The sequence below is a fragment of the Nothobranchius furzeri genome, chromosome 1 (genome assembly GCF_043380555.1).
Source record: "Nothobranchius furzeri strain GRZ-AD chromosome 1, NfurGRZ-RIMD1, whole genome shotgun sequence".
Lineage (NCBI taxonomy): Eukaryota > Metazoa > Chordata > Actinopteri > Cyprinodontiformes > Nothobranchiidae > Nothobranchius > Nothobranchius furzeri.
In genome coordinates, this window is record NC_091741.1 from 97,434,438 (window position 1) to 97,447,672 (window position 13,235).

General features: G+C 41.9%; 1 protein-coding gene across 1 annotated transcript; it reads right to left on the reverse strand.

The window, feature by feature from the left end:
- Positions 1 to 566: 566 nt before the first annotated feature.
- Positions 567 to 9,478, reverse strand: clk4a (CDC-like kinase 4a). The gene is given in 14 exon segments (XM_015943778.3): positions 567 to 883; positions 886 to 1,023; positions 2,288 to 2,378; positions 2,795 to 2,874; positions 2,951 to 3,033; positions 3,124 to 3,253; positions 3,347 to 3,441; positions 3,522 to 3,688; positions 3,782 to 3,898; positions 3,989 to 4,055; positions 4,359 to 4,461; positions 5,068 to 5,305; positions 8,058 to 8,218; positions 9,309 to 9,478. Coding segments are annotated over 13 exon segments (1,536 nt in total). The 5' UTR covers positions 9,309 to 9,478; the 3' UTR covers positions 567 to 817.
- Between the last annotated feature and the right edge of the window lie 3,757 nt (positions 9,479 to 13,235).

The window sequence follows — 13,235 nt, forward strand, 5'->3', positions numbered from 1 at the left end:
GGATCCGATGATTTTCTAAAAAACTGCGCTTTCAACTGCTGCGGACGCGCCCGCCCAGCTGGACCACGTGGGAGGCTGCAGACTTGACAGCTGGGTGAGGGAGAGCGGGCAAGGGGGACCCCCGTCCTCGGGTCATTACTGTCTCTCAGGTATCATCACATTAACCACTGATAAAGCTGCTGGTCTCGTGGCAATTTTACAAAACATGGTTCATTTCCTACCCGTTGTCTTTTAACAACACTGAATCGATTGTAGCCAAATGCAGTAAACCTTGATTTTTAATCCATTTCCTCTTTTGTCATCGTTTGAACTTAACTTTTTTTCGTTGCTTAATACTGCCATCGTGTGGCCAGAAGAAGCACAACCAACTCCTTAAACAAGTGGTTATTTTCTGTCATTTATTTAGACACAAGCTGCAAAAGTTACATACCAGTCAGTGAAAAGGGTGGATGCACCAACAAGGTTCATGTACACGTTATGACTAAACATGTCAATATTTACACCTACAATCAAAAAGAAAGCAGTGAAGAAAAAAATACCTGGTTTTTTTAAACAGTTTTACACAAGGGGAAAAAAAATCATTTAATCATTTTCAAACTTAAATAACAGCAAAAACAAAAATCACAGGATTGATGGCAAGCACACATGAGTGAATGCAACTTAATGGAGAAATAAACTCAGCGGATAGCAGACAACAGCAGAGCAGTGACTGATACAGTCAAAAAGTACATCTCTTCTGGAGAATTGGAAGCCGAGGCTGGTGGCACCATAAGAAATCTCACAATGAGGTCAAAGGTCACAAGTTCTGCCTCATTTGCTACCGACACTGCTGCTGCTGCTGCTCCTGGTGCTGCTGCCTCTGCTGTTGCTTTTCCTGCTGTTGCTGGTCTTATATAAGCAGGAGAAGAAGGGATGATGAAGGGCCTGCTCCAGGCTGAGGCGCTTGGTTGGGTCATACTCCATCATCTTCTCTATCAGGTCAAAAAGCTGTCGGTGGTCTTCAGTCTTTGAAGAAATGTAATGCTGTTTAAGGAATAAAGACAAATCAAGTCACTCCAAAATGTAGAGAAAATCAGTTCAACAACAATTATGATCCACTTCACTAATGTGAAAATCTCAGGCAGCAGTACAATTATAGCTCAGTTCCACGGCGGGGGCGCTGTTCCGTCTGTCCCGATCTTAAAACCGGTCATTCACCGTTTCATTTGTAAACACGGAGAAGCCAAAATGCTCCACACTACTGACTTCAAACTGATTGGAGCGTCCAGTATCTCGACGTGGCTTGCTGTAGCCATGCTCGCCTCTAGTGGTGCGACTGATGAAAAATCTCACGGTTTGGATCTTATCAGGGTTTTCAGTCACGGCGCGGGTTGTGTTTTTAGATCAGCAGAAAGGAAAAAGAGCAGCAAAAAACTAAAGCTTTGTTTTTTTTATTTTGTACAACAGTTGGTGCAAATTTTTCTGCTCAATAAGCAACTTGATATAAAGCAGGAGTTGTGCTCTGTGTGGCCTGCTTTCACTTATCTCCTCACCTTTCTGATGCACTGTTTGTCTTTCGTACTCTTTTACAGATGTGGCCCAAGCAATATTTACAGGTCTTACCACGTTGGTGTGATAATTGTCCCAAGGCAAGTTTCGTGCAACACCCCCTCTCCTATCCAACGATCGGAGGTGTGTGTGTGAGTGTGTAGCGTTGAGTCTTCCGACTGAAGGCGCGTGTTAAATTTTGGATCATTATTGTATTTTACAGGGGAGCCAAAATGCTCTCATACTTAAATGATGCATGCAGGTGGTGATTCAAACTCCTCTCCGGTTATGACCACCGCTGTGAATTTCTGCTTTGGATTAAACGGGTAGTGTCTACGCCTTACACATGACCGATCTGCGGACCGCATGCATGCCAAACCGATCCAAACGGGTCACTAAGCATTAACAGTAATAATAATAATGAGGAGGAGGATTCGTTGCATCCCTACTTGCCGGTGTTTTGATTAGCAGCATTTTGGCATTGGCACAAGCAAGAATGCCATTATGTAATATTTGTGGCCGTTACGTATTGATTTTCCTTTTTTCTACAACGATGCATATTTAAACTGGTTTGAACCAATTTTAAATCGATTCTCGAGGCATTGTTACATTTCCTAAACCAAGCCATTGGAAATGTGTGGTACAAAGTGATTTTACAAGTTTCAACCTTCTTTAAGTGTAAACAAAGCAGTGTGAGAATCCTCACATTTATATTTGACTTTTTAAAAAGTCGCAGCACACTCTGTACTTTAGCCCTTACCTTCAGGGGTCTGCAGTGCTTCCGGACATAACGGCCCGAAGAGCTGTGAACATCCCAGTCCAGCCTATTGCGATGAACATATCGCCTTTTTCTAAGAAACACACGACAACTTTACCCACCACATCATTACTGCACACGTGACACACACTCAGACTAAAACACACAATGACTTTAATGATACTTTTAATCTTGAATTACAATGAACATAGAATTTCCATTCAAGTTGGAATAGAATTAAATCTGAATCATTTTACTGTTGAGATGTTTAACTATCACTCACATTATCAGCTTTCAAACAAGTCTACAACCAGTACTTCTACTGGAAGTAATGGTTAGTACCAAACCCTAAACAGGCAGAGGGTGATCAAAACCTTGGTTTTCTAGGTCATAAGATTAAGCAGGACATGCATGTTATTTTGTAGGACTGATTAAACTGGAATCCACTCTAAATTAGACAATAATGTGACTACATTCAGCAAGTACACTGGTGTATAAATGAACCCTTACTTGGTTTTCTCCAGAAGGTTGGTAGGGATGGGGCCCAGCACCCTCTCCATCATAGCAAGATGCTCTTTACTGTCATGTGTCTGAAAGAGAGGACACGCCACGCTGAAACAATACTGAAGTAAAATTACATTTTTTATTTACTCAGTTGACACCTACCTGGAACAAGGTTGTTCCGAGGTAATATTCAATGAGGATGCAGCCGATACTCCAAACATCACAGGAATGATCCCAGCCCAAGTCTAAAAGGTGCATCAACCACCATATGAATCACTTGTCAAATGTGTCTTAAGTGTTGGGGCAGAGCCAAGGGGGAGGCATTTAACACTCACCTAAAATGACTTCAGGAGCACGGTAGTGACGCGTTGAAACCACAGAGGTGTGGTGCTCATGATCAAATGTGGCGTTGCCAAAGTCCACAATTTTAATATCTGGGCTTTTCAGGGTTCGTTCGTCTCTCCTCTGTAGGTGAATATATGACATTCATCAGCCTCCTGTGGCTGTTAAGTCAACCTTAGCTTTGCCACATTAACACAGTATTTTTAAATGAATTACCTTTGCACGATTATATGCCATGTTGTAGTCCGAATCTATTAATAGGATATTTTCAGGCTTCAAATCTGTGTGAGTCAGTTTGTTTTTGTGAAGAACTGAAAAAGAAGAAAACATTTAAAATGCGTGGCTTTTTAGTTTAAATGCACAGTGTGCTGACTGAGACGCCATTACTCACATTTCACAGCTCGAATGATCTGGTAGGCCATGTGCCTGATGTGTTTAACAGGAAAAGGCTGGAAGTTGTTTTCCTTCAGGAAGTCGTACGTGCTGAGACCGAGCAGCTCAAACACAATGCATATGTGACCGTGGAAGTCAAACCAGTCCAGCATATGCACACAAGCACTGAGGGTGCCAAAAAGAGCAATCAGTACAACCACCTGCATTACAAACTACTCAGTGTTTTCTCAGTCAGGTATAGTGTGTAGTAATACTTACTATTTATTGTCAGCATCGAGGGATTTCAACTGTTTAAGAACCTCTACCTCAGACAACGCTGCTTCTCGGTAGCGGTCTATATTTTTAATGATCTTCAGAGCTACTCGGGCCCCTTCACTGAAACAAATGGAAATTTCCAACGTTAGTCGTTTTAATATAAAAAGCAGTAATTAAAGAAAAATCAAAATACACATGGTCTCAGCTTACTTTGAATGATCGATGCACTCAACAACTTTTCCAAAGGCACCCTCTCCTAGAGTACACACAATTTCATCTACAGGAAATAGAGAAGGTTAATTAGATCCCAGCACTGAAGGCACATCGCCGGCCTTTAGCCGCTTTTCTTTATCATTTTAATTTTATTTAGCTATAAATATTAAAACAAGTTTCTCATCACTGGCATTAAGTTCATTGCTTAATAAGTTTAACTGAAAAGCAATAGCTGCCCAAAAATAATGTCAAGACTAACTTAAGGTTACTATCCCAAATCTAACAGCCTTTAAATTAATGTTTGGAAATGACCAGACGAGAGAGAGACAGTGAACAACAGAAGAAAAAAAAGGTATATATTCTATACATCTCGCTCTCAGCATGTCTCCACTGTGATAGATGAGGTGACCCTCGTCATCATCCTCAACACTCCTGGATCTTTTCCTGCTCCTGTGGCGATGGCTCCTCCTCTGCACCGGAAACGCCGCAATCCGCCATCACAACAACCCAGCCAGCACCGGCCACCACAACGCGACATCGCCATTCATTCAACCAGGCCAAGGGGAAGGTGAAGGGGTGGACAGATTCAGCCCGTTCAGTAACACCACCAGACGAATGGACGGAGCAGCAAATTCAAATTCAGCCCCGTCAGAGAAAATGGGCGTCGGTCACCACATGGTGTGTGTTACAGAAGAAAAACATGGCAACAAGATTTACAGATGAGAGATTTTCCTCACAAAAGTACAGAAAACTTAAAACTTTGCTGTTAACACTTTTTGTACATGACTTTAAAAATGCTCTTGTCTAATGACTTTACATTCATGCCCCACCCCCCATCTAATAATAATTCTGTCCACAAATATCCAACCTTCTATTTGCCTTCTCTAATTACCCATAAGCCCATCTCCTAATCCTTAAGTTTTCTATTTGTTATCACTGAATATCATGCTCAATGCTGGAGGGTACGGCACAGAAACAAGAGACAATGAAATGGGTACTCAGCATTAGCTAAACACTCCATTTCAACTGAAGATAAGACTGATGAAGGGGTGGAGGAGAGAAGAAGATTCCCGTACCGAGGAGGACTCGTGGCGAGAATGACTGCGCCTGTGTCGTCTGTCGCGGTGCCTGCGACTGCTTCGTCTGCTACGCCCACTACGCCCCGAGGACTTGCTGTAGTGGTGCCAGTCGTCCCGGTCTTTGTGAGTTTCTTCACGACTGTCATCGTCACAGGCCACATCCAAGCTGTGCTCACGGGGGTACATCTCCTGAGAATCCAGCCTCTGGTTTAAACTGCGGGCCTCCAGGTAGTGCCTGCAAATAAAAAAAATAGTAAAAAGCATAAAAACGAGCACTTGGAAAGACAGGTCAGGTCATGTACAGCCGAGTTCTGGTCTGATCAAGCACTTGGAATGATGAGTGAGCGAGACGGTGCTCATGGTCAGCCAATTTCCTGACACTCTATCCCTGAACCCTTTATGTAACATTTGTTAACAGCAAGCCGACGTGCAGCAACCAAATAACCTGCATCTTGTTCAATAGCTGGCTGCAGGTCAGGCATTTTTATAAGCCAATAATCACTGCAGAAATAGTCTCGTTAAGAGAACTCCAGGGACAAGTTGCAACTCAACACGTTTGAGTGAATTTAACTGCTCTAAAGCTAGCTCCTACCAAGGCTTCTAGAAGCCTTCACCTTGACAGAGAGCCACATTGGCAGAGGTGAAAGGCTGGGTATTTAAAGTTGATGGTGCGTAATATAATCTGTGATTCATCTTGATACATCAGAAGTAAACACCTGTATCATCGCCTATCTGCCAATACAAAATAAACACCAGATTTACATACCAGAAATGTTGACTTAAAATGTGTTTTTATCCATCTTGGTGTAAAACAGCACAGCAAATTAACAGTACAGCCGTGTTCCCAATTACTTAAGAGCAAAACTCCATCCCAGCATGTCACATTAGCATCTAAAAAAGACCCAGAACCTCTAGTGCCTTAGCACCCAGGTGGTATCAGTTGTCTGCCAATAAGTAGTCTGCCTCTCTACAGAACTAAAATTAGAGGAGATCTGGAAACATCTAAAGTAACCTCATGCACCAAAACGCATGTCCACAAAAAGCTAGCATTGCAACACACAAACAGCAGAAAGCTCCAATTAACACATTGCCATTTAGGAAACAAATGGTCAACTGTTCAATGTACATAACCAACCATGAGTGCTGGTCTTGACAGTAGTGGTCACAAATGATTGGATTGTCAATTCAAAGAAAATGAATTACAGTGCTGCAGAATACAGTCCTACCTTTATTATGCAGAATATTACTGATAAACACAAGATGAAATGAACAATGTATTTTAGAACTATTAATATTTTGACAGCATTTCAGCCCAAGCTTTTAAAAGGTTATTAAGTTTAATTTAATCTTTAAAACGACTGCGCTTTGGGATTGGCGTGTGTATGAGACGTCTCCAACTATCAGCTAATGCTGAACGGCAGTCTGCTCAAACTGGGACTCTACGGAGGAGGGAGTACGCTTGGCAAAACAAAATAATGACATGTTGCTTAAATAAACAGTACAGAGTAAGACCATCATTTTACATATATATTTAAAAAAAACATTTCAGAAATGGGGGGAAACTCCTAACTGTAGCTTTAACTTGACCTGAATTTACATTATGAATCTGTAGCCAATATTTTTTTAAACAAAGAAAACTTATAATTTTCCTCTCAAAACAAGCATTTTACTTTGCAAGAAGCCTGACTTGGAATAAAAACATAAAACCTGTGTGGTGTTTAATGGGAATCCTCTACACGTAACAAATGATGCAAATGCTCTGAACCAATCCAAGTCATCACACATGCACCATCTGCCACACCAAATGCCATAAAGCAGATTTTTCTAACAGGAGGATTAATTTCACTACTGCCCCCAAGTGTTCATTCAATGAAACACCACTGTATTTATCCATGCCTCATTTTAAACCTCAAATTCAAAAACACAAAAACACCAGTGAAGTTAGTAAGGTAAACTGGAAATCACTTTTTATTAAAGTATCAGTCAAACTGCACGCTTTTGTGAGAACATTAAAAGTAAACAATCCTCAGTACTTTAAGTATTTACACAACAAACAAGTTTACTGTGACATATAACCTGCAACAAGCTGGTTGTTCTGACTTGTTAAGCCTGATTCTTGTTTCTCCGTCAGCTCCAACAGGGACAGACACGCATGGACAGACGGAGACATTTTGCCCTCATACTTCTCCATCTCCTAGGGAGTGTTGCAAAGCAATTCCCCGCCAGGACAAGAGGGCGTGGTGCTGTTCTGTGGTATCCTGTCATGTATCCGGACCAAGATAGTGTGTTTATATTGTGTTTTTTTGTAAACAAGAGACTTTTTAAACACGGGTCAAATTTGTCTCTCATTCTCCTCCATCTCTTCATGTGCTCACCACCTCTAAACCCACGTTTCCTGTCATTTCCGCCCACAAATAAAATGTCTTCTGAGCATCTTTTCACTCCTCCAGTCACGGGGGAATTAAACGTTCACAATTTTAGAGTTTTTTCGCGAGGTGTTCTTCAAGCTTCTCCGTGTCTGCCGCTAGTTATTATCAGCTCTCTTTGTTTTTGAGGGCGCAATGGCGGCGGTTTAGACGACAGCGGTGCCCTGACCAATCACAAGCTTGCGTTCTCCGTCTCGACGGACGTATAGCTCGACTCCGTACGTCCTTGCGGGGCTCTCCGGCAGGCCCGCAAAGACAGATAATGGCGTTGCGTGTCTCCGCACTGACGCAGAAGCATGAATCAGGCTTTAATCAAACCCAACTGATGCAATAGTATTACTGGATATATTAAATTGCTTAAACAAATAGATTACACTATTTTAGAAATCCATTACAGCATTATATTGATCTTCACACCTGAATGAAACTACAGATTGAACAAAACTGATTATTTTATGATGGCAACTTACATTTAATAGAATGTCCCAAATTATTTTAAATTACATAATTCTGAAACAGATGACGGTTAATTTTAACACTTGGCTTCACAGAGATATTTACCCTTCTAATGTCTTGTGACAATGGGGATTTCTTCTGGATCGGTTCTCTCTTTCGCTGCTGTATGAATCTCTCTTTCTGCGTTTCCGACACTCCATCCTTTCTTCCCAGCTGTATTCATCCAGCCAGGCACCAGGCGAACGCATCCTCTTCGACTGGCGCATCTGAAAGATTTAGGTAAATAAATAATGCACACGTGTAAATCAAAGTCACATAGGTGGCACTCTTTAGAACCACCAAGTTCAAACATGTAATATGGCTTCTCTTCCAGGAACTGGATTACATAACAGACTAAAACTTCCTGGTTGTTGGTAACCCATTATGAAAGAGCTAACAAATACAGCACGAGTCAACGAAAACATCTCAAGTATTTCAGCTAATCCTTTAACTCTATCCGAATCCATATATTGCCTGACTTGTTAAATATTTGCACCTTTCCACCAAAAAAAAAAATCCTAGTACAAGAGTCACCTACATGGCAATAAACCTGATTTTGAAATAAAATGCCAATTAAAATAATATTGGGGGATTATCCCATAAACTGCAGAATGTAAAAGTACAGCCTAAATATACAGCCTTTGAAATATTTGCGACATTGAAGCAACGTCGGCGTTCAACTACGCAGCTTTGTTTGAATAGAATACACTATATTGATTAGACAGTGTGGAAATTACATTTTTACAGCAGCACCAACGCTTAAAGAGAATATTTTGACGAAAAACAATATATATAGGCAGTAAGCTTGTACCGTAACTTTCGACGGCATTCGACGAAGGCCTTAGCCTTTTCTGTAGCTGATTACCAATTCTGAATACTTACTGCATGAATAAAATCTAGACCTTTTACATTTACAGGTTATTTTCCGCTCAGTGGTTTGCTACTTAATGGCGAAAACATGTCTACAAATGCCGTCACCAGAGGACAGACTACTCTGAAATGGCGACCAACAGCTTACTAAGCGCATTTTTGTTACGTAACGAAAAAAATAGATTTAAAAGGGGGGGAAACGAACAATATATAGTTCAAGTGTTTTTTTCTGAAAGTTGTAACCACAACATCTGTTAAAAGATTGCATATACGATTAAAAACTTTTAAAACATGTTTTGCGAAAATAATGGCGTCGTGGAAAACAACGGTCTATTTGAAATGTGTCATGTCGACGAGACGTCGAATTTCACACGAAAAGCAAGTCGATAAAAAGGCAATTTAAAAACGATTAAATCTATCAGTACGACTCACATTAAGATACACTACCTTAATTAAGAAATGCGATGTTTACAAAAAACGTTTCTGTTGAATTATGCGAGATTAAGAACAAAGAATCTGCAACGCTGCCTCCCGACTTCTCGTCCTTAAAGATGGCGACCTTCCGTAGAATGTGATGGAACTTTCTTCAACAAATTTAATGACGCAACCCACAAAAGTTACACCCACCATGACGCGGATATTCTTCTTCTTTCTGGGATTTTATGATGGTCTGCAAGCTACATAAGGCGCGTTACCGCCACCTACCGTTCTGGAGGGTGGACCGCCACTTTTCTCCTACTACTCCCCTGTGTGTGCTACCGAGAAATCTCACTGCTTGAAAATGCAAAGTCCTGCTTCCACTGGATGACCAGATGAGTACAATAATTTTTCTTTTTCATAGCTTCCCTGCTTTTTCCCTGGAAAAGGTTTAAACCAACACAAGAACATAATGGGTAAACAAAACATAAACAGTTATCCATCCATTTTATTCTGCATATTTGGAATCGGGTCGCAGGGGCAGCAGCCTAAGTCGAGAGGCCCAGACTTCCCTCTCCTCTGCCACTTGGGCCAGCTCTTTCAGGGGAATCCCAAGGCATTCCCTGACCAGGTGAGAGACATAGTCCCTCCAACGAATCCTGGGTCCCCCTTTAGGCCTCCTCCCGGTTGGACGTGCCACCTATTTGCGTGGATTTCTGATGTGAGTGGGGTGTCAGCTTATCTACGTAGAAAGGTATCCTGTACTCAACCCTAACCCTCAGACAGGGACACTGGATAGAGGTTTGGTCTTGATTGAAGCAAACAGGACTGAGAAAAGAGAATCATCTACTCCCATTCAGAAACTACCCACACAATTGTTTGACTCACACCAAGGGAGGCAGTCGGGGTACAATGGTGCACATTGCTGTCACATCTGGATTCTAGAAAATGATGGTAAACAATTTAAATTCCGCATAATGAAGCATTTAAAAGCTAAAGAATAACTGTGTGAAAGTCCACGTGAAACCAGTGTCAATACAATAGTTTTGACTGTGCAGCAAACACGTTGGTGATTAAAGAATACATTTGAAAGAAAAATCCACAGCTGTAACAAAGTGTAAGGCAGAACACTAACCCGGAGTTTTTAATCTAGAAAACAACTTTCTGGATAGAGTGGATGTGTGAGAATACCGGAAATGAGGCAGAGAAGCAACAAGCTAGCTGGAGTAAATCAATGGTTGTATATAAGAATATAACAATTATTGGGTTATCTTGTGTCTTGTTTAAAATTGTATGGATATTTAAAAAATATTGATATTGTCCAGTCAGACTTATCAGTGAACCTCACCTTTCAGATGAAGTCATACAAAGACTGTATGAATCTGTGACTGGGATGAAAACAAACAAACAACAGCCCCGTGGGTCTTCAGTTAGAATATTTGTTGGGCCAAACACCCATAAGGCTTTGTGTAAGTCATAATTCATAATGGTACTCTCACATTCGCACATTCTACTGATACATATGATACGCACATTATACACTCATGCACACATTATGCACACACACACACACACATTTTCTACAAACACACATATATTCTCTTTACCCAGACACTCTCTTCATTTTAACATTAATGCACATTTTATCTCTGATATTCTTATAATGTCAAACCAGAAAGTTTTGTATTGGTGACACCAAATCACCAGACGTTTTGTTCTGGACAGGAATTTATTACTTGTTAGAAAAAAGGCTCAAGTTACAGGGAAAGAACCATTCCTCTCTGCCCATGAACCTCTACAGAACAACAAAAAAACCCGAACTTCCTCTGTTACACAAGAGCTCCTCTCTTAAAGAGACAGCACCAGTATAACAGTTACCAAGAACACAGAACAGTGACCCTTTATCATTACTGTATGTATTAATGTGCAAGTGAGAATGTGTGCGTACGAGAGGAGAATATGTGAATGTGAAAGAAGCTTTGATGAAACGGACGTGACTTTGAATGAAACGCACCTTACTGCTCATTCCTGTACATACACCCAATAGGGCTCTGAGGTCCTTTGAAAACAATCAGCAGGTGGAACCACGGGTCAGACCAAAACATGGTGGAGATGCATTTAGCTACAATGCTGCTCACATTTGGAATCAGCTTCCCCATGAGCTCAGACCTGCCCCAACCCTAGTGTTGTTTAAAACAAAACTAAAAACCCTAATGTACTCATCAGCCTTTCAATGAACTGTTGATCACGCGTCGTCAGTAATCTGCACTGTCTTCTCCTTTAGCTCCAAACTGTAATTCCATTTGTGTGTATTTTAATTTGTGTTTTTATGCTGTTTTCATATCATGTCCCGGTAAAGCACGTTGAATTGCCTCTGTGTCTGAAATGTGCTCGATAAATAAAGCTGCCTTGCCTTATTTACGTACGAGAGGAGAATATGTGACTTAGACTATTGCGCTTAGATTTATGTAGGGCTTAGATTTATTATCTCAGAGTCTTGTTTGCACAGGATGGAAAGATGGACCACAAGATGGACAGGCGGATTGGTGCTGCGTCTTCACATGGAGAGGAGCCAGCTGACGTGGCTCAGGCATCTGGTTAGGATGCCTCCTGAATGCCTCCCTGGTGAGGTTTTCCAGGCACGTCCAACTAGGAAACCCAAAGAAGACCCAGGACATGTTGAAGGGAATATTGCCGCTCCCACATGACCCGGTCCAATCCAAGCTGGATGGCGTTGGGTCTGGGTCCCGTACCAGTAGGGCTTGTCCACACTTCCCAGGAAGGCGTAAATCTCAGAGCACTTGGTGGGACAAAAGACGTGCGGAGAAGTCCGTGGTGTCTCCCTTAAATTAAACGAAGGCAGCCGTGAGCAGTGTTGCTTTTGGAGACTCCGACTATGATATTGCATCCTGCTCTGCTGCGTGTGTTCTCACACTGCCAGCTGTCTGTCCGTGTGTGTGCTGCTCTTCGCTGCACATAGAAAGTGAGACGGGCGGCTTCAGTAAGAGGCGATGAACGGTGCGTGCGGGAAGCCCCCGCTGGCTGGTTCTACCCACCAATCAGAGGCTCCTCCTAACGGTAGGCATGAATTTGAGCTGGCCTATCTGTGAGCGGTGGGTGTGTTGGGTCATGTCAGCCTGAAGCAGACCGTCTTGGGAAGAGGGCTGAAAAAACGACCAGTTGAGCACAGAAAATAAATCCAGGCTACCCAGATGTGAACACGTCATAAATCATCTGGGCGGAGTAGAGTGGGCCCTGATGTGAAAGGGGCTTATGTTTTTCAGTTGGCATGGGAATGTTTTGAAATTCCCAGAAGAGCGTGCCCAAGAGGCTGGGGAAAGTCCGGGCCTCTCTGCTTAGGCTGCTGCTGCCCCTGCGACCACCTGACCCTGGATAAGTAGAAAAAAATGGATGGATGTTCCTTTTTATTTCAAACCCTGATGTCATTTTTCTGCATTTTCTTAATTTTAGTACAAATCTTAATCAAATTTTCTGCGCTGACAGGCCAAAACTTTAACTTTCTTCAGTTGCACACAAGAGCTGAAAAGCATCATTCAGCTACACTTTGCATACCGCCGATGTGATCTCAGTTTCCTGCGGTAAAAGAAAACAATTAAAGGAAAGGACTCAACAAGGAACACTCAGAAGCAGACGAAAGAAACCGAACAGACTGCATGGAAAAAACAGAGGCTTACCAGACACCAGCACCTAGTAGTGACTTAAACTGTGCCTGACTGATAAAAGTTGTGTCGGTATTGGGATTTCAAGCCCATCACAGGAGTGGTAACATCATCTTCATCGCTACTCAGGTTACGATGAGGACCCACAAACATATCTGCAACTTGCTGTCAAACAAAAGAAGTGCACTGGACAAAACTTCAGCTGGATTTCATCAGCCAAGTCCATTTCCGAGTTTCTAGGATCCGGATCAGTACCTTCTGTCTAGTTGTAATCTCT